Below are 23,008 nucleotides of genomic sequence, written 5' to 3'. Positions count from 1 at the left end.
AGAGAGAGAGAGAGAGAGAGAGAGAGAGAGAGAGAGAGCTAACAGAACTATGAATTCTGTTCACAGGTTCGGCAAACAGCGCGCCGCGGGACGATTGAATGGCTGATCGTACTACTCACTTCCTGAGGGCCGGAGGGCAAAGCAGAAACATCAGTCGATTGTCCGGCAGGCTTGAGCCGTACATGAGGCCGATACACGTGTCGGAGCCCTGTAGCCCGTACCTCTTGCATATGCTACGTAGGTCTGTTTCTCTGTCGCGTTCGCAGCAGTCGATCATCACCTCCTTCACGGAGCTGAGATCTAAGAATCCTTCTTCCAGCGTGACGGAAGCGCAGTCCGCCTGCGGCGTCGTGTACCTTCCTAGCAGGCCGGCCGGCACCGTGTCCTCCGGATTGCCAGTCTGCGAGAAGTCGCCGGACGAGGCTGTGCCGCCCAGCTGGGCTGTTTTCAGGAGGCCCCAAGCTGGCTTCTCCCACACGAACGTTCCGCAAGCACGATCCACTCTACCGTAAACCAACGCGGCCCTTGTCGTGCCGCCTTCCGTGTCCCAGTGCACCAACGTTGTCCCGTGATGCAGCACCTTAATAAGAGACTGTCTCATTAGTCGTTGCTACACCGAGCAGCAGCAGCAGCAGCAACATGCCACAGAAAAGGATCCTTCATGCGTTCATATTCTATCGGATGCCGAGCTAAACACCGATCGCCATGCGTTCGATCGTGTTCCAATGTTGCGGACAAGTTCTTGTTACATGCCGTGTATAGTATATTTACTGTACTGTATAAATTTATTTTATCCTAAGCTCATTTTCAATTTTAATGTGAATTTCATTCATATTGTTTCTTCTCAGATACTAGTCACGCGTCTACTGATTATTATTATTATTTTAGTTCATTTATTTTTATACTTTACTATTTTATCCGGTTTATTGTATTTACTATCGTTAGGCAATAACATTGTATCTCTTTTTATTCTGATATTTTATTGAATTGACTTTTCTTTTAATTTGAATTTTGTCATTCACATAGCAGCGACACTTTAACAGTTTTTTAAAAGATAAACAAGTATGATAATGTTATTCTAAATTATTTTAGAGTGTGATACAATTTTTAGTGGTGCCTTGGAGTCATCATTCGAGTGGAAAGGGTTAAATTAGTCTGTATTCAATAATTTCTAAGTAGTAGAAGTCTTCTTATAGGCATACATATTCAATATCATATATATTAAATAATTATAATTCATATAATCATAATTATGTTAAATAGAATACTGTAAGCTGAAACAAGTGCTTTCGTTTCAGTATTAAAATAGTCTCGAGTGCAAAAAGTAGCTTCTGATAACAAACTATATTATTAATAATTGCTGTACGCAACTCAAAAAATGAATCTATAGTCTTTCTATCAAATCATTGAAAATTATGCCATCTTTAGGTTATTATTACATTAAGACTGAATTGTACAGAGCCAGAGAACTTGTTGCAACGTATTCGAGGGTGTTTCGACACAACAGGCACATTTTTGTTCGGTACAGTTTTGATTGACGTTTTGTTGTTTCAGGCTCTGTGGTTTGAAAAGATCACCGCTGTCATAGACACGACTGTTTCCAGGATTGTCACTAGAATTACCAGGACCAGGGGAGAACAGCAGAATGGATATTGCTTTTCGAATGACAGTACTAGAAATTGCAGTGTCGATGCATTCATCCAACCTTGTCGAATTCCATACCGGCAGATTGCGAGTTAACAAAATCATTTCAAACGTGGAGCTGCGTTAATTTCGTTCAGGTAATTGTTTAAAAAATTTTCATGGAATTTCGAGCAACACCTCGCATTACAAAGTATTAAATCTTATGCGAAATGTCATTTTAAAAAATTCACACTAAATCCACCGAATCGAAAAAGCTACTAACATATATTTCTTTGTAATAAGGGAAAAATTATATTTATTTCGATCATTCGCTATGTTTATCGAAATGTCTACATCAAAATCTCATTAATAATATTCTACGATAAAGTTATTATAATTTCAAATTTCTTTGAAACCAAATACATACATGAAATAAGTAAATTTGATTAATTCGGTAAGTTTAGCGTTAATAAAAGTATAAGCATAAATAACCATGAAAATTCGCAGACAGCAAGCGAATCAATTAGCAAACGAATGTCAAAAGTACCAAGTCCGGCTACAGTTCCCTTTCATTTAAGAAGGCGTCGCAGTAACTATTATTCATGCCATCAGAAACTTCCTTAATAAAATCCTAGATAACGACGCGCGTGCTGCAATATTGTACAGCGAAAGGGTGCCGTGGACGCGAACAAGCTTAAGATTTAATTTGAATGGATTACATAAATGTTTCGGATGACGGGGGACCGACAGTTTGATTAGGGTTGCTGAACCACTCTCTCTCGCCTGATATGAGATATTATTTTTTCCCCGCGTCGCGATATGAGATGCCGTTCTCTCTTGATTCCGGTTCTAAATATAATACACGGTGCGTGTTGTCCCTAGCAATCTTCGCCGACGATTTATCATTAAACGTCGTTTATATATCACGGCCGTTGTTCGAGCGTAGCCGTGGCAGACAGCGCATTTTGTTCTTACCTCGCAGCGAAGTGCGGACAGAAAATGTAACCGAGTCGCTCCCATCGAAAATCGATGCGTTACGTTACAACGTACTATGTATAATGTTATTCCAGCTATTTTGGTGATATCATACGTAGCCGGCGCATAGCTCTCATTACGTTGCGACGGTAATATCGCCGGTAATTTGTTATTCGCGGCGCGCAAATGGATTGAATTAGTATTCTCGGTAACAAAAGCAAATAAATCGTATTATACGCTACATTGATATCACGGCTCTCCTAGTAATTACTTACGCTAAATGTAACGGCGACACGTTCGCGTTCGTTGTAATTAGCATCGATATTGCCGTGATTTAGAAATCATTTGAAACGCGGCTATGATATAGTTGGAAAAAGATTATTTATAGCAAAATTTTATACGATGGCTTTACGCTGATTTGGCATCGAATTAAATGAAAATTGTATTCGATCTACTTTGCAATTGAATTATTTATAATTTTGTTTTAAATTCGAATATTTTACATAGTACAGTGAACTATGAGGTTGATAATTCTAAAAATATGAGGAGAGTACTGTATTATAGCGTGATGTGGCCGCATAGAGTGAAATTATACGTTGCAGATTTCATGCATTCTTTGATATAATGAAAATAATATGTTTGCCATTATCCATGATTTAATTAAACGTGATTACACTTTAAATTAAAATCGTTTATATGCTGCATTGAACGTCGGGGTTTGAAAACTCGCGAAATATGAAAACGATACTGTGTAATGGCGTGATGTAGTCGCATAATGGGAAATTATTCGTTGCAGATTTTACGTATTCATGAGAAACAGGTGTTTAAAGCAGAACACGTACGAGATGAATTTAAAAGTATCGATATGCAGGTAATAAATGTAACGCTCGTTAAGATCGTTAAAAACAGTTGGCTTTTTATTCTTGCGAACGATGGAGAAAATGATTAGTAGAATGTTAAGGTTATGTTCGTGACAATCGCTGTTGCTGTTTCAATAGCCGAATAATTTATATTGGAAAATTAGCTCGGTGAAGATATTAATGACACTTTTTTTCCACGAACATTTCTAAACTTTTTCGATGTGATGGGAGAAAGTTGCCGCGACAGTGATCATTGCGTGTCAAAAGGATCATTTCTTGTACTCGATGACGGGAATCCCCATTACATTGAAATATGATAGCGTTACTTTTGGGGATGATTAACGTCGCTTCTCCCTCTGTAATTCGTTTAGGTAATAAACGAGCATAATTATCAGTCGGAAGAAAGAGAACGGAGCTAAATGTTTATATAATAATAATAACTTTTATTCTTATATAATAAGAATAAATTTTAAAAAATTGAATCAAATGATTTGAATTTTATTGGGATATTAGAGGAAGTAATTTACTAGACAATATTTATACAAGTTTTTGTAAAAATTGCAATTAGTTGAAATGAGACAAGGCTGAAAATTGTTGTCGATATGAGAGCGATTTGTTTATTAGACAATATTTTAAGAAATCGTTGCAAAAGACTCTAATTGCTTGAGACGTAATGAAACAATATTTTCAATTCTTCACGCCTTTAGAATAAAAATTCAAACAATGCATTTTACAAGTTTTGAAAATAATATCTAGACTGTAGATTTTCATCTAGAATAAAATTGATCTCAGTAGCAACAAATATGTGTTAAATAAAAATGTCTTCGATTTCCTGACATTCTCATTGTTTTACATTTTACCCACCCATTTTCATCATAAAAGTATTAAATTCTGAACGATCAAAAATGCATAAAAAGTCGACTTATGTGCATACCGAAAATTGCACTTTCTCACGGCATCGATTATCACTCTGTTCAATTTTAATTTCGCTGAAATTTCTTTAATCTCTTTGCTGCGTCCGACGTTATAAAGAAATAGCAATTTTACAGCGAAAAAACTTTAACGATTTAGGTTAAGAAGCTTGTAAAACATATTTATAAATTTCGCGTACTTTAGGATAATTTTAGAACAACTGATAATAAAACTACACCCAGTGTGATCAATAAAACGCGTAACAAAATTTATCTTCGAATTATATCGACGCAGCTAAATGATTATATAATAAGATTAGGTTAAAATAATTCAACATTTAAAACGAAATACAATTTCATAAAGAAATAGCAATTTTACATTTTAGAAGAAAAATGCTTCTCCTAATATTTAGCTTAAAAAGCTTGTGAAACATATTAACAAATTTCGCGAACTTTAGGATAATTCTACAACAACTATCAACAAAACAACGCAAGATTTATCATCAAATCATATCGACGCAGTCGAATAATTAAACACTGTCCAATACACCAGATAATCCGACATCCGAAACGCGATCCAATTAATTCGGACGAACTTCGAGGAAGTTGGCCGGCGCCGTGAAAGGAGTCCGAACACATTTCAATGAGAGCGTCCGCGCACATGAAACGCTGACCCTGACTTCCGTTGGTATCTCATTAGAGCAACATTGAAGAAGACGGCGAACGGGGGATGACGGTAACACGACCTCAAACAGGTATCGGCGGCATAGCATTATCCTTTGTGCAGGCGGCCATTAAGAACGCATGAAAGGGATGCGTCTAGCCGCGGAACTCGCAAAGTGGATATTTTAAAGTTTCTTATGCTCGTTCCCCGGGTTGTTCTTAAAATCGTGGGATGGTTGTTTCACCCGTGGCAGCTAGAGAGAGCGAGAGAGAGAGAGAGAGAGAGAGGGGGGCCGAGCCTTCGGCGAAGAATGCGCCTTTGAGTAACTAAGGCCAGAGAACCAGCTTCGCGAAGATTGAATGAGCGTTCGCTTAAAAGCGTTTTAAGCCACTGCTCTTCGACTCTCTATCTGTCTTTCTCTCTCTATCTATCTATCTATCTATCTATCTCTGTCTCTGCGAGTCCTCCGATACAATTGTTTCGCCGCGTCGCGGTTTGCCAGCGCACGGTTGAAAGATATGGGAGGACTCCCTCTCCCTGAAGCAAACCCGCAGGAGCCGGCCGGGTAATCTGATTTCTGATCGTTTCGTGCACTTCCCGCTCAACCGATGTCGATTGATTTTTCTACCCCTTTTGCCGCGTGTCGTCGCGCACCACGAGCTACGCGAGCCGCCGCCTCAATTTCACAACAGATATTATGGCGTAAGGCAGAAGGTAATTTCAGAGAAGGTCTCTCTTATCGAATCTCTGAAAAATTTAGCGTATACACTGGCTTTTGATGCTCTCCTTACGCTGCGCCGCGTCTCGTAAAAGGATACTGGATTTTTCGCGTTTGATATAGCAACAATGGCTAAGTGAATTTACAAAAATGTGGAGACACTGGACGAATTTAAGGACATTGTTGTAGTATTTTCAATCTATAATGATAGCAAGAGGAAACAGATTTATATCTGGCTTATATTTCTTAGGATTAATTTATTAGTTATTATTTACATTTTCCGTGAAGGAGTTTGCTTATAGTTATAACACGAGGGAAAAATTTTCAGTTTTTGTAAATAAGAGTAGATATAATAGTGAGTGAAGTATATTTGAAATTATATCGAGAGGCCACGTATTGTTCTAAGAGGTTAGAACAATAGATTATATTTATTATTTCAACCCCTTGTATCACGATCTTTTTTACAGCTACGTTAATCAACATTTAGCTACTAATAAATAAATATAGGAAGAATATTTATCTTTATCGCATATCAACGTTTGCTTTAACGTTTAGGTGGCAATAACACGCGTTGTTTTAGTGGTTAATTTATCGCCAATTTTAAAATGCACTTGCAGCCTTTTGTCATAAATACAGTACGTCTGCAATCTACTTAATAACTCATTATTAATAACAACAATTTTTCTGTTTTGCTTATAACACGAAATATCTGCGAAGAAAATTTCGATTATTATCGTTCGGGGTATTATTGAATGATTTATTATTGGATTACGTTAAATCAGATTATTAAATTGAATTTATTATTAAATTTCGCAGAGCTTCGTATTAATTTAGACGATATTCTAGTGAAATTTCATTCCACTGTTCCGGCTGAATAATTCAACAATCGATATACATATTACAGGCGGCGAAGTACCGGTGTTCTACACCCATTTCTTTAATAATGCACAGTGGTGCAGTAGCTTCATATCAAATGTCATCTAAAAATATTTTTCCTGGATAGCAATATTGCGAGCACTCCGCCCCGGTGTGGAATCGAGTCCTCGCCGTTTATGTCGTTTCTTTATCGGGCATTATTAATTATATGTTTGGAACGCTTAATTTCAACGGTACCGAAAGTTTAATATTCTGATGACTTTTTTGCATATTATTTATGTCGATTAGTTAAAAATTATGCAGGTCACTGTATGCATATATTATGCCTTTGAAACATATTGAAGTATTAAAAATTTATGGCTCCCATTTCGATGACAAAATTGAAACTTTTTTTATCAAGAGTAGAATAAAATTTTGCTACATAAATCATCCGGTTTAAAATATTAACGAATAAATAAAATGGTTGATCTTTTTATGAATGTATTAAAAAGAATACTGTTTTTTATAATTATGTGTAAAATGACCGACTAAAGTGTTTGTACTTTTCAGAATGCAATAAATTCACAAACCTGGACTAACAGTAAGCGACTTCAATTTCATTTAAATGTTAATGGAACTAGTTTACTATGCAATGACTCAAATACTATCTTTTTAGTTTGCTATTACCTAGAATAACAAAAACGATAAAAAAACGTTTTTTCACTTCTTCATCTGAACTTGTAACGAAAATTTCAATTAATTAATATCGGTCAATATAAGTCGATTACAATTAATAGTAAAATTGGAGATAGGTACTTTTGTCATTGTCAGACATTAAAAAAATCATTTGGTCCATTTTTTAAAAAATTACCGCGTCTGCAAAAGGAATACAAGCACTGTTCCGGCTGACCGTACATTTTGAGAAAGCAAAGTAACTTCGTACATTTTCTCAAAACAATTCCCCGAGCGGCGAGACATTCTTAAACAGTGAGATCAAATTAGTACGAATTCCGTTTTATTATCCCGTTGTAAAAGTACGAAAATATAGGTCAGAAACGTGGAACAACCGTTTCTTGTTTGCGACTTCGTTCTCGAGTGGCTCGCGAGATGTTTTCACGGCCAAACAAATTGAAAACTGTGGAACAAAGTCTTTTGTTCTCCCCCCCCACTCCGCCCCGCTGTACCGGCTCTGAAGGATTCGGGCGAGGTCAATATTTTAATTTCTAGTGGTGCGGCGAATGATCGAGGCACTGCATTAAGATAATTAATTCGCCCGGTAATTGTTCAAAGAAGCTCATTCGTCGTCACCGTCGCGCACGAGGAAGCACGTCGCGGGCCGCGATATATACACATTATAACATGTAATAAACAAGGGTGTGACATTGAAGCGCGGCGCGTTTCGTAGCGAGAACCGAAATGGCATTTGCGGCGGCCCATTTCGCCCAATTTAACATAGCGAGAGCATCGTCCGTGGCACGCCGACTGAAATTTCAGACTGTACCGACAACGTGAGATTCGGTTTCGTCCGGAAAAAGGAGAGGAAAAAAGAATATATATATATATGTATATATAATATTCTACTTTGTCAACATCACCGCACGATTCCGTACGGGAGTACATGTATTTTCTGTCCGCGGAAAAAGTAGCCGCCGGACGACCGTTTTAGCAACAAACGAAAGCGACTCTCGGTTCTGGAGAATGCAATTCCATGGTAAAGGGCAACCTGCGAGCCACTCGGTTGACAAACGGTACGAATTTTTTCCCGAAATGTCACGCAGCGATCTCGTTGAAAATTTGAGGAACTTTTAGCGAAACACTTGCGACTGAATTTTGTGTGTAGGAGAGACGTGACCTTTGTTTAACTATGGCGTATTTCAGTCAATGAAACGACGAAGTCAGAATTGAATATATTCCTTCAGTCGATAATTATTTAATCAATTTATTCGATGAAAATTTATTGAACTTCGGTAATGGTATATTAAGATTGACGCGAACGAAACAATTATTTCTCAAATTTCGGGTAACTCGAAAAATCGTGGAAGCAAATAAAAATTCATGAATGTATAACCTTTTGCACTCGAAGCTATTTTTATTATATTTTAAACATATTTCTTTATCTACGGAATTTCTACTTTATTAGCAAGTTTATTAGCATTATTTCTAGTTTATTAGCAAGTACGATACTTGTTATTATTGGAGTTAAGTGTTAATTAAAAAAAGTGTTAATTATTGGATCTTCTAAAATAAAATGATTAGCGTCTGATAAAGTATATAACATATTTTATAGCAATAATAATAATAACGATTAATCAAATTAAATATTCTCTAGAAATGTCTAATAATTTATTAGAGCCTATGGGATGTCGAAAAGGTAATTAAATAATTATTGATACATATTTCGCGTTGTAAATATTATAGAAAATACCATACTCAATGTCACATAACTAGGTAGCATATTAGCATAAATCTTTCTGTTAAAAGAGTCATAATTTCGCGTAATCTTAACTTAAAGTCAAACTATTAATTTCGATCTTCCACAAATACTACTCGAAATTATCTAAATCGCATAATTACAATTATTTTGTGACATACTTCTAAAATCAGTGTATAAAAAAATGCTGAACCATGAGAGAGACCCGAGGAACATGGTGTATCTAGAAAATGACTGAAGATAAAAAAAGTATGGTGTGATAAAGTTGCACGATACGATACATGTACCCATGTAACATTAATGTACACCCGTATTGATGCGTCTGCATAAAAAGGGGTGCTGTATTTTTTAAGGGATCGTATACCGCAATAATAGGCATAATTTTTCATTGTTCGAGAGAGAGAGAGAAAGAGAGAGAAAGCGAGAGAGACAGAGACAGAGAGACAAAGACCGTTTAAACAATATTGTATGCACTAGCATTTTACGAGGAAGCTCTGAATATTTATACGGTTACGGGATTCGCAAAGTGGAATATACGAATACGTTTGCCCGGCGAAAAAAGTAAATAGTATCCGCGCTTTATTGCCGCGGCAAAGAAGCCCGCCATTGATAAAACAAAGTTCCCCTTGTACCGCGTTTCCTCCGCGGGGAGCAGAGGAATTTTCATAGATATTAATAAACGCGAAAGACAAAAGTTTTCCGCGATGTAATTTACAAAGCGGAAGCGCCGGATGTTGATTCCCCTTTTCCAGCGGCTTTAATTTGTTAACGTCGAAATGGGAACGTTGTTCGCGAATGTATATAGATATTTCATGAAAAGCCGGTTAATTTTGCTTTCTAAAATAATCCGCTCGGTGAAAAGCGACTCGAAACTGTTTTCAAATTTATGGTAACACGGCAACTTTCCTATCGGTTTTAAATGTATTAAAAATCCACGGTATTAATGATTAAATCGATGTTTTAACTATCGTCAATTATTTCACCGTCGCGAACATAAAATGAAAATTACTTCCAATCGTTTCAACGTGCATATAATATAGCGGCGTTTCATGGGAGGGGATGAAAGGAATTGTATCGATAATAGCACTTAAAAGTATGAAATTTTTTCTGAAAATGCCGCTGTTTCGTGTTTCAGTTCCGCCGATGACCGGGTCTATGGAGAGATACAGGTCCACGCAATCTCCAATACCGTTTAATTTTGATTTACGACGCTTTTTTTCGATCTCCGGACAGTCGGAGAGGGAACGTGTCCCAGGTGCGCTATGCACGGTACGTAGAATTTCTATTATCCCGCGTTTGTACAAAACTTCTGGCGCGATAGACTGCGACGGCGAGTCGATTATCAGAATAGCTTCTAATAGAGACGCTATCGAAATTACAATTATCCGAAGCACCGATTACAATCGTCCGATAACTATTTGAATTTCCAGCGTTCGATTAGTATCGGAGATTTTTTAACAATTCAAATTAAATATTAAATGTACTGTTCCAAGTTAAGAGATACCGAACCCTTAACAACGATCAAGGTAAAATCGTTTACCTTGAATATAAAATTATATTCACAAAAATCTATTTCAACATCGTTATATTTATAATATGGATTACAAGCATTTATAAACGAATCTAATGAATTATTTCCGACTAATAAAAATCATCGACGACGGAAATAAATGCAGCTCCAGTGCCGTGCAATTTATTGCAGACAATCTCCATTTTGCATAAAAATTTGCATTCCGGTTATAAATGTACGCGAAAGTTGCGCGTAACTGTATTAGGTTGCAATAAATCACGCGACGAGAAAAATGAAATTTTTTTACTAAAAAATTGTAAAACGACGCGGGAAGCGATTGCTATCAAAATTGATGGAATTTCAATCGAAGTGTGAACCACGTGAACTGGATACAGATTCGTTCTTTAACAAAGGAGGAAACGGTTTTATAAAAATTTCCCCGGATAAATTAAATATTTCTATTTTGCAATGACCTGAAGTTAGACAGCGTTTAACGAGATATAAATTGATACGATAAAAATTATTCTCGGGAGTTAAAAAATTCAAATTATATTAAATTGTTTATAATTCTAAGGAACCAGCATTTCTGCAAAGCGCAATACCGCGAGATCGATTTGACCGTAAAAATATTTTCAGCGGCGACACGAAAGCATAAACTACGTTTTCTTTAACACATCGCCGATCGCGTATCAAGCATGCAAGAGCGATTATCACTGGGCGATTGTTTTATTTCGAGCTTCGTAATAGCAGGGCAGCTGGTCCGATTATTTTAGACCTTTCGAGCAATGGAAACGCAACTTTGTCCCGACTGTACCTATTATCCGAACGACATCGTAATCGGTGTAACTCTATTATCCGGTATAGTCCGCTGCAATTACAAGGCCGGTTTTCTTCCGTCCCGCGGTAAATCGTTCTCGTAAGAATTCGAAACAGCGAAACGTCGGCCAATAAACGATGCGCTAACGAACAGGGGGAAAAATCACGCGCCGGCCAATTCCGTCGATCGGAATCTACGGGGCCATTAAGATCGTTCCGGCGATCTCTGTTCGGTCGCGGTTCACCGGGAATGGCGCCGCCGCGAAACCACGTTTCTCTCTCCCGGCCCCGTGTTTATAAGCCTGATGGAACTTCTAATGCATTTAGAAGAGCTTTTATGCGGTCGCCTCTGAGTGCAGCCGGCGTGGACACCTACAAAAGCGTCGAGCCGCGCGCGCGACGCTGCCCGCGCGAACCGTATGCCCGCGAAATTATTTATCTTCGTCGGAATGCGAGTATGCTAATTTATGGATAGTCGGCGCCGTCCTCCCCCCCTCCCCCCCCTGGCCCGCGGTTCTCCCTCGCGTCCACCCGCGGCCGCGCGTACGCACAGAACTCTGCGGCCGCTTTATGGTGGTCGTATCGCTTTTTTATTCCCGCGACCGGTAGTTTTGTTGCACGCCCTCGCGGGCAATCCCTTATGGTTCTTCCAAATAACGTTAATTCTGTCGCGGCGGAAAATGTCGCGACACGTTTTAGAACATGCCAACATTTTTTATTCCCGTTCTCTCCTATGGCTTGTAAACGTAACGTTAATTTACGGGGGGGAAGCATTGCGCCGCTGGATTTTAATATTAACCATTACGCACACGAAGCCATTTTAAGCCTAGATCTAAAATAGCTATTTTAACCAGCTGCATTTCCATTTGATATTGTTATATTTATGTTATACTGTACTTATTTACATTTAGTTATATTTATAGTATATTGTACTTATTTATATTTAGTTATATTTATATTATACTATACTTATTTATATTTAGTTATATTTATGTTATACTATATATAGTAATTTAAGAATCTTTTAAATAGGAGGGTTTTTAATAATGTCAAAATTATTTTGGAAATGATACATCGATTTTCAATGGCGCCTCAGAGGCGCCACTCGAGTGCTAAGGGTTAAAATTCGAAATAGAGCCTTTTACCTTTCTGATGGTTTTAATTTTTATGGAGCTATGATGGCTGTGTTGAATTTTTCTTTGTATTTATCATGGTTTTGTTAGATTTCATAGCGTTTTCTTAAGATTTGTACATTTAACATCAATTTTTATATTGAAAAAGAAATATGGCGGAAGGAATAAAAATATAATACTAATGCTTATAACAAACTATACATAGAATGTATATTAGATCTCAATTTAAGAAAAAGGAACACAATCCATATTAACAATTAATATCATATAAAATTGATCCCTCTCTTAATTTAAATAACTGTTACCTAAAATCTCTATGAAATATCGATTAGAAAAATAGCTACACCATAAATAGAATAGATGAAGATACAACGAAACGTTGCTCTTAATTTCCACCGTAGCACAAGTCAATAACTTACAGCGGTTGCAAGCTATAAAACTGCAAATGCGCAACTCTGTGCAGCAAGATAGCTGCTAACAGTCCTTCTGCTGTAGGGAGAGTGTAAATCAAAGAGTACAAATGCTTTTACAACTGACTTGGGGAGGCAATGCATACAGCGGATGCTCCTCCGCAGTCTCCATTCTGCTGCACCTTCGAATTCGCATGATGCAACGACGAGCAAAGAATAAAAAGCAGGGATTTTAACCTGAATAGTAACCGGGGGTTGAAAACAGTTATTGCAACTTTTACGATTTTTAGTATGGAGTTAACTTTGAGATATGTTGTGGGTGTATTTTCTGCATATTTTCTACATGTTTTCTATATATTTTTCTGTATATTGAGGGCATATTTTATATATATTTTTCTGTATATTTTTCTTCATATTATTCATCATATTTTCTGCATATTTCACTGCATAGTTTCTGCATAATTCTCTCCATAGTTTCTGCATATTTCTCTCCATAGTTTCTGCATATTTCTCTTGATATTTTCTGCACATTTTCTGCATAGTGTCTGCATATTTTCTGTATATTTTCAACATAGTTTCTGCATATTTCGTGCATACTTTCTACGTACTTTCTGCATACTTTGTGCATACTTTCTGCATACATTCTGCATAGTTACTGCACATCCTGCATATCTCTCAACATGTCCCGAATATTTCGTGCATATCTCGCATATCTCACAAATTTACTTACATCTTTCTCGCATATCTGTTGCATACCATGACACATTTATTTGCACAAACATCTGTACAGTGCATTTAAAAATAGACTAATTACGATTACCATTACAATCGCAGAGTTTTCCGATTCAACCACGGTCCGCGCCGGGTCACCGGGGTAGCTAGAGCCGAATCCGATATACGCGTCCCGTTTCTGACCTCCCGAAGAAAGGAGAAATCGATTGTCGCGCAGCCACAGAGCTTGCATATTAAAATACGGTTACAGCGAAGGAGTGGCCGTTCTCGCGTTAAACGCGGCCAATTAACAAAAAGGGGAATTTCCATCGAAAGGATGACCCGGTTCTGCCTTTTCGACTGTCCTCCCTCCCTCCCCCCGTCTTCTCGCCGTCTTTCACCTTTAATCCTTTTCACTTCTGGCTGGCGCCCCGCCTCGCGGATCTCCCTCCTGCCCCCCTTTTCTCTCGGCCTCGCCCCATCTCGCCGTGGCCTCCTCTCCTCGACGTGAATTTCTATGAGATATACTGAAGGCGGGTTCTCGCCAGCGTGGCTGGTGGCCCCCTTTGAAATCCTTTTGAGGTGCAAGGAAAACTGCGCGGACGATGCCTTTTATCTTAGCGGCCCCCAAAACTTACGAAAACGGCTGAACCCTGGGACGTATTAATATTTCGAAATCGTGTCCGAGGGTAAGGTCGTCGCGGCTTTTATACGCTCCGTGCTTACCACCCCTTTCTCAAGGCTTCGACGGTTGTTTACGCAGAAACGCGACAAATAACTGCGATTTCAAGACGGGTTTTCTTTTTTTTTCTTCGCTCGATGGCGACCGCGAGAGAGAGAGAGAGAGAGCACGGCGTTCGTCGCCCGAGCCTTTTCAACGGGTAGAGCACGGGTTGCAACGAACAAAGAGGTTGCCAGCTGTTTTCTCTTTTAGGCTGCCATTGAAGGCCTCGTCGACGGCAGGTCCCCCTTTTCTTTTTTTTTTTTAAGCGGAACACTTCGCTCGCAATTATCAGCCGGACTCGCGATGAACATTTTGCACACGGTTTGTAACATGTGACGCGGAGGGTTGGTCGTTTAACCTTTTCCACTCGACCGGCGACTTCGTGTCTTAGAATTGTTGCGTCGCGTGTGAGAAGAATTTTCGAACTGTGTTCAGAGATATTGTTGAAAGTGTTGCAGTAGTGAGAAAATTTAATTTCGAATTATTAAAGTGCGCTCAAGTTATAAAACATGGTAATACTGTAAGCCGGAAATTGTTACTCTGGATTCAGGGTTAAAATGACTTCGAGGGTGAAGTATTAATATACAGCGCATTTTATGGTTAAACCTGAACTTTAGAGGATCATAAATAAATACATTTTTCCTTTGAAAGTATGCTGCAGAATGCTTCCTTTCATATTTACTACTAAAGTAAATTACTTAGACTTGAATAAATTAAATTATTCGATTTATCGATGTCGAAATAATTCATATACATTAATAATTATATATATTACTTAAAAATTGAATTCATCAATAAACATAACTGTGATCATTAAATATGTTATTCAAAATGACTATCTCTATTTTATTCCATCAAGGAACGTGAACAAATTCAGTTGTTATTAATTTACAAGCTTTCAGTCACAAGAAATATAAACGAAAAAGTTCCACAATTAAATCAATCTTCTATTTTATTAAATATTAACATTAAGTGGAATCTGTTAAAAAAATGTTTCGTACAAAAGTTCGTCCTTTTTTAAAATAGAGTAACTTTTGTTTCTAACATTCTTCCCGAAAACGTGTTGTTTTCGAGATATTTAGATTATAAAATATTTCCGAAACGAAGTTCCTTTTTGAAAAATCCTATTAGCCTTTTTTAAATGTTATGTATGCGGTGTAACTTTGACCCACTCCCGTTTCAAAAGCGATCTCCACGATCCTAAGTTCCCCTTGTAAGTCCAACAACTTCAGCAGTAAATATCTCTTGACAGAAGCATTTGCGTGCATTCTTCCAGAGTCAACATTTCTTTATTATACGGACCTACATTCGCATCTAAAGTTCGTCGGTTTAACATGGAAATAGCCCGTCTACGTAGATGTCTTCTAGATGTCACAGCACACACTAACGTTAAATGTTACTTAATATTACTAGCAATTATTATCAGGGTCATTTGTATTTTAATTCTTACGAAAATTCTTTTTCAAGCTTCCATAAATAAGAAAATAAAAAAGTAAGAGTAAGGCGTTAATAAATTGCTGGTTTTATGTACTTTTGACAAAACTAAATGAGTGACATACTAAACTTTGAAGTTATTATATTATTTTAAGAACATTGTTATGTTATTTTCGATTTATTTAAATGATTAAAAGGAGAAACATATTTTTTGAAATTTAGGTATTTAAATATTTTTATTAATTGAATATTTTGAATATTTCGACTTGAATATTTTAATCCTTTGCACTCGAGTGGCGCCTCTGAGGCACCAATGAAAATTTTCATATCACTTCGAAAATTATTTTGGTATTTTCAAAAGAATTTGGTATTTTCAGCTGGTCAAAGTAGCTATTTTGGATCTAGGCTCAAAATGGCTTCGAATGCAAAGGGTTAACTTGGAATAGAGATCTATATATATATATATATCGATTTATTTAAATAATTAAAAGAAGAAGCGTATATATTTTTATATCTACAGGTTAGCCAATAATTTGTTAAGATCTAGAATAAAATTCTATTCTCTTGTTATTTATAAAATTATAAATGATAAATAAATTCCGATCACTTTAGTTTAAATCGTCTTTTGTATGGTAGACTTTGTGACCAATCGGAGAATTCGAGAAGCAGCAGAAAAGCGTGAGGGTAAACACACTCGACAAGAAGCCTTCTTTAGAAAATGCTGTGCAAGTACAGGAATTCAATTTATTTACAATGTAGTCCTTGAATTTATAGCTATTTCGATTGGTATGCACGTTGTAGTACAGGCTTCATCCTGTCAAACTACCAATAAATTCTTTATCTTGATCCGGGATCTTGTCAAGTTCCGGCTGTAGCGAGCTAATGTAGGTCATGGTCAGTATCCCAGCATTGAAATAAGGCATCGGGAATAGATAAAGTAAATATAGGGTGAACGGAATACAGCAGATTAAATAAATATAATTTAGGCGAAAATAGAACCATTGGAATGGATAAAGCGTGACGAATCAACTAAAAAATAGCATGAAGTAAAATTGGTATGAGCCAATGATTTAATATCATTTTGACTTATTGAAGTATAATTTATCAATAAACTGCGGTACCAAAAGTCAATGGATTAAAATATAGTCAAAAAAAGTACAGTACCATAAGTTAGTGGAATAAGACATAACTAAACAATTAACTGAAACAAATACAGTAAATACAGAATATAAAATAGAAATAAAGCGAAATGAACAAACGGATAAATAAATGAAGAATCGAAGAAATTTTAATATTGGTATTCAGATAATAATATCAGGATACTAATAATTCCATATGCACTCACAAAAATTATTAAATAAATATTCAACAATTATTAAATTCACTAGAATGCAAATAAAAATACTGCCGTGATAATTAGACCTTCATATAAAATTTAGTTTATACAGATTATTTTTACAAAATCAAATGAAAAATCTTAACACATTAATTCGTACCAATATTGATGTACAGATTAATTTATTTCCTAATTTATATCCGTCTCATATAAATTTTCAAAAATACAGGAAAAGTGCCACGTCGAGGAGAGTGCTTTTTAAAAAATATAAAATTATTCCTGTCTTGTTACCGAGAGCCTATACATTAAATATTTTCATTAGGTCGGCACGAAACGTAATTACATACATCGAAACGTATGACCGTAATTATGTCTAAATTTATGAATGTAATTACATCGAAATGTATGAACGTAATTACGTCGAAACGAATGAATATAATTAGATCGAAATGAGTGAACGTAATTGCATCGAGCCGAAGTTATATAAAAAAATATAAATACATCTTTATTTTTCCTCTTTTAAGATGTCGTCACTCGATGTTCTAATCAGCAGTTCCTCGTAAAATTAGACGTTTTATTGTTAATTTTATCGTCTTTTCGAGCCTATGAAATTTGCACTCGCGATTCCGTTTCTGATAAATACGTAAATCCAATATGCGACTGGGATTTTCAGCGTGCATGTAGATTACAGTGACCTAAAAAATTGTATTGTTTGGATTTTCGTTACGCGCTCGGATGAAAACGTCGAAAAACCAGATCCGTACAATTGATAATGTAACAACAAATTTATATATCTTGTATATCGTGTAACAATCCTAGTCCTTGTAGCGTATAAAAAATATTTAACAAATTTGGTTCAAGTTGAAGAGAGTTATTAAAGGGTGTTTATTGGATTTTGAGGTTAGGTGCTTGTTAAATATTTGTCCACGGTATGCACTTCTTTTTGAGGCATTTCTTTGTTGAGAATTTAGTTACCAATTATATAACATATAATAATATAGTGAATATTGCATAATATATGATGATGTAAGTAATATACGAAATATTAGTTAATATATAATGATATAGGTAATGTAATGAATATTATTGAATATCATTAGATATAATGATATAGATAGTATAATAAATATTATTGAATATCATTAGATATAATGATATAGATAGTATAATAAATATCATAGAACATCTAATGATATCAATAATGTAATAAATATCATAGAATATCTAATGATATAAATATTGTAATAAATATTATTGAATATGCAATGATATAAATAATATAATAAATGTCATACATAAATAATGTAATCAATATCATAGAATATTTAATAATATAAATTATGTAATAAATATCATAGAATATCTAGTGATACAAATAATGTAATAAATATAATATATAATAATGCAAACAACGATTATTAAAACTGCATAAAGATCTAGCGACAGTATCTCTTCCATAGAATTATACGAATACGATCGCTCTCGAGCGATTAAATTCTACAGTGCGTTCATGCAACAAAGCGAATCTAACGCAGCAATAGAAAAATGCATGCGTGAGCGTTGCGGAGGACGCTCGGACGGCTAAAGCACGGCAAAAGGAAGAAACAGAGTGCATATTATACGTCTCTATACATGCATACATACATATATATGGCAGAGCTTTACCTGGAGAAGATGCAAATCCATTCCAGAGTGCGGCGCGGCGACAGGAAATAACGCAACGCCATGGTCGATTGTGAGTGGCTGCACCGGTTTGTAGGAATCGAGATCGAGGTGATAGTCGTTCTCGTCGCATTCTTCGACCATGTAGGTTTGCTCGATTGCGGTCGTATGAATGCTCAGGGTGCGATGGAGCGAGCTGGTCGTCGCATCCTTGCCGCGCGCGTGTCGATGCTAAACAGAAATGCAATCCCCACCCCCGGGTCCTCGCTCATGAATATTTAGAAACCTTTGCGCCGGATGCCGTATATTAATTTCGCATTTCTATTTCGAGATCGTGGCCGAGGAATGCCTCTCCACTATTAACGGATTACGCATCTTTGGCATATCCGGCCGTCGGTCGCGGGCGCAGCCGAACTCCGCCAAAGGATCAACTTCAATCCTGTTACGCTGTTTACGTAACTGTTACATTGTTGCGCGCCGCCGCACAGAAAACGTGACCGTAGAAGGTGATATCCTACGGTTTACAGAACACGGGATTTAATCACGCGGTTGCATTTTACTTTTTTAATTACCACCGTAGCAAATCCAATTTTAATTAATTATCGTCGCTGCAGAAAATCTTCTGCTAAGCTTCACGGTGTTGCGATAAAGAGGAGAGGTTAATGTTGCAACCTTTCAACGACTATGATCTCGTATTTCACGTGAGTCGAATGTTGTATGTATAATTAGTTGACATTTCCAGATACAGTGTATGATATTTAGAGAATTTATGACTTTTATTTGACGATATTTTTATCATACTTTTATATATTTTATATTATATATTTAGCATATTTGTTGCATTGGTTACTTATACTAATACTTCATTTTACATTAATGAAAAAAATAAAGTTAAAATAATTCTATTATTTTCACGCAAACTCTTTTTGTTCAATGAAGTTTAAGTTACAACAAATACATGATGTAATAAGAAACTAAAAACATTGTTATTCTTACTATCAATAATCTTTTAGTCGACAAAAGTGAATTCTTCTAAAATTGTAATTTCTAGAAATGAAACTCGTATAAAGATTCGTAGACCAATTCTACGCAACAAAAATCTACAAAATAGAGATAGCAAACAATGCATTGACGAAGTACATTACTAAACGAAACTAAGTTTGACGTATTCTACTTTCAGTGATCCCATGATCGCGCCGGTTGCCAAACAGCTCAGAAACGCGTAACTCATCCCAAAAACCGAGAACTCGTGGCTAGGCGCTCCGGTCTAAGTGGATCTTGGTGCGCGAGTTAGGTATCCTTCGCGGATCACATGTCCGAGTGTGAACAACACGTTAGGCACGACTTCCACGACTCTATATACGTATTACGGTACATAATATATATGTATATATGGTACGTCTGCAGGTTTGTCAAACGCGGGATGGAGCGAGAACGTAGCGCTAGGAGACTAGAGTAGAGATAGAGGAGCCGCGGGCTATTCCAACGATGTGGTGGCAATAGCTCTTTAGCTGCCTTGACAGCTCCAACTACTTCTGCCGCTAGACAATGGTACTCGGCCATTGTCGAGCACCGTGGCGCAGCCGGTTTAGACGTAAGACATTCCCGCCCGGTGAGTAGATAAGAAGAGGTTCGTTTGCGAGTTTTGCCACGCGGATCAGTCTGTGGCCAACAAATTTTCACTTTTCCGTCGCGCGCCCGCGCGCGTTTTCTTTCGTTGCTCGGCGATCCGAGAGGAGAGCGCGCGACTTTCTCTAGACAGGATTCGAGATTTTATCGGAACTCTAGACGGAACTTTGATGGTCGAGGGTTGTTGGCAACTCGATTGTGAATTTTTGTGCGAACTGAACATTTTTAAAGTTTGTTGTAGGAAATGGAATTTGAGAAATGTGCGTTTCTGTTTTAATGATTCTGGTAGATTGAAAATAGAGCAGCAATGTCGTTCCGTTGTTAATAATTAATTAACGTAAATTAGTGGTATTTTACTCTTGTAAAGACTATATAATGAAGGCAAAGGAGATTATTACTAAGTAGTCTTGTCTAATCTACTAATGAAAATCTCTACTAGTCTAGTAACAATGAAATTAGTTCATTAATGATTTACTGAAAATTTAGTTCATTATTATTGCTATACGTACAATACTGATAACTATGTGATAGAACTAAGTAGTCTGTACATAGTTGTATGATAAAAATAACTACATATGTAGCAAAGTATACTTCATACATAAAGGAATCTTGGTATATATAATATATAGAGTTTTTATACATTCATGTATTTATCTATATTGTTATATATTTATATGTATAGTTACGTGCTCATACAATTATATAGCTACTTAGTTATACATACAATCACATAATTCTATAACTACATAGTTGTATATTTACATAGCTGTATAAAGATCCTTTGCTATCTCTTCATGTAATTATATAACCACACAATTTTTTATTCAAATAATTACATAACTACTTAGCTCTGTATTCATTTAGTTATACATTTATATATGCAGTAATGTATTCATTTAATTATACATTTGCGTAGCTATGTACTCAAATAGTTCCATAAATTCTCATAGCTACATAGTTATATACCACGTGGCAATTAATGTTCACAGTATAATTTTTGAAATCCAGCGACTCTAAATGATTTTTGAGAATGAACCCAGGCTACTCGAAATGCCCCATATGTGTTTCGCGGCGCAAGGAAACAGCAATACAAGTGTTTTAACACTTTAACGGGCGTTATCCCGTATACGTGACTTAGCTCCTCTATTCAGTGGTTATCACGCCGCTGTCACGTGTGCGTGATTTTAATCTTTCGTACATTATGCCATCGTCCACTAAACTTATCTAGCGTTTGTTTAAGTTCAGGTCTTTGCCCGTATATTCACGAGGGTATCTAGGTTTATATATGATATCCCCGCGGCACTGTAGTTCCGCCGACGTTAAAGATAGTCGAACGAAAAATTAGCTACAGTGTGCGCGCAACAATGTAACTAACTTTATAGAGTCGGAGCTTTTTACACAACCACGGTAACAATTTAACTATTTTATATAAGTAGAGTATAAGTAGAGTAATTGATAATATGAGTAAGGGAAAAATCTTTTTGTATACTACTCTTTGAAAATCAATTGTTGGAGGATATTTAAAGCAATAATATCAAATTTTTAGCTATGCATTGTTATTGTAGCACTTAGATTAATATAAATGTAACGAAGAAGTCCTTTTCGAAATTCACTTTTAAATAATAAATAATAAATAAAGTGATAGTAGAAACAGGGATATCCGATTTCGATCTTTGCATTATATAGATTAATATGAACATAATAATTAAATTCACTCTGTCTTTCTTTTTTTTAAATTTGATTAATGATCGACAATCTATAAATTATTTATACAATAATTATTCAAAGTTAACACTCAAAACTATGATATTATAATCTGACTTTTTACAATGTTACTAGCATGCTCGCAAATCAGCATTAAACAATAGAAGCTTCATTTGCAATTAAGCCGCGGAGCCACGAGAAAATTTTTTATGAAACAGGACACCCATTTCGCGCCGCAACCGTTGCTTGTTTGAAACAGCGGATCACCGAGAAATAGATTTCAAGGATAGAGACACAAAGGAAGCCCCGAGATCAGTCATAAGATTGTCATCCGTTCCTTTTATTATACAATTTCAAAGGATCCCACCTCCGTTCACGTTTATTCGGTTGTTTCTTAGAAGAAAAAAAAAAGGAAATATTCATAATGCGAGACGAGAATAACGGAGAGATTGATTCTTTACCTTATGGAACTCGGCAATCTTCTCGAGGACAGACTTTGCATCGCGAATAGGGGTGTCCTTCTCCGGCTTGTCCGACGAGCTGTTCCTGGATATACACTCCGTCGGCGATTCCGCGATGGTCTCGATTTTCGCGAAGTGTTTCGGGGTCGGCGCGTTCTCGGGCTCCCTGATCCGCGACAGCTCGCGGATGTCCTTGCTGTCATCCCGTGGCTGAAACAATATCGATTTACAAATTATTCATACTTTGCTAGAAATGTCTATTGTTTAATCAGGATTTATTTATGCAAGTATAAGGAGCGGATTATAGTATTCAACAGGTGAATAGGAGTTTAACCTCTTCAGCTATAAATTTTTATAGTAAGAAACAATTTATTTGTTTCCTTTTTATTTATGAAGAATAAGATAAAATATTGTACACTAAAATCCGAATTTTTCTTAACA

The 23,008-nt window shown here is 36.5% G+C and overlaps 1 protein-coding gene across 1 annotated transcript in view; it reads right to left on the bottom strand.

Moving 5' to 3' along the window:
* The window catches only part of LOC144470262 (1-phosphatidylinositol 4,5-bisphosphate phosphodiesterase epsilon-1), a 63,791-nt gene that overhangs the window by 20,011 nt on the left and 20,772 nt on the right, over window positions 1-23,008 (bottom strand). Inside the window, exons 4-6 of the mRNA XM_078181210.1 lie at window positions 22,568-22,777; window positions 18,777-19,004; window positions 120-580 (exon numbers count right to left, since the gene is read on the bottom strand). Coding sequence (XP_078037336.1) covers window positions 120-580; window positions 18,777-19,004; window positions 22,568-22,777 — 899 coding nt within the window. The remainder of the gene's footprint in view (window positions 1-119; window positions 581-18,776; window positions 19,005-22,567; window positions 22,778-23,008) is intronic.

This window comes from Augochlora pura, chromosome 5 (assembly GCF_028453695.1).
Source record: "Augochlora pura isolate Apur16 chromosome 5, APUR_v2.2.1, whole genome shotgun sequence".
Lineage (NCBI taxonomy): Eukaryota > Metazoa > Arthropoda > Insecta > Hymenoptera > Halictidae > Augochlora > Augochlora pura.
This window is presented reverse-complemented; position numbering and strand designations above follow the sequence as displayed.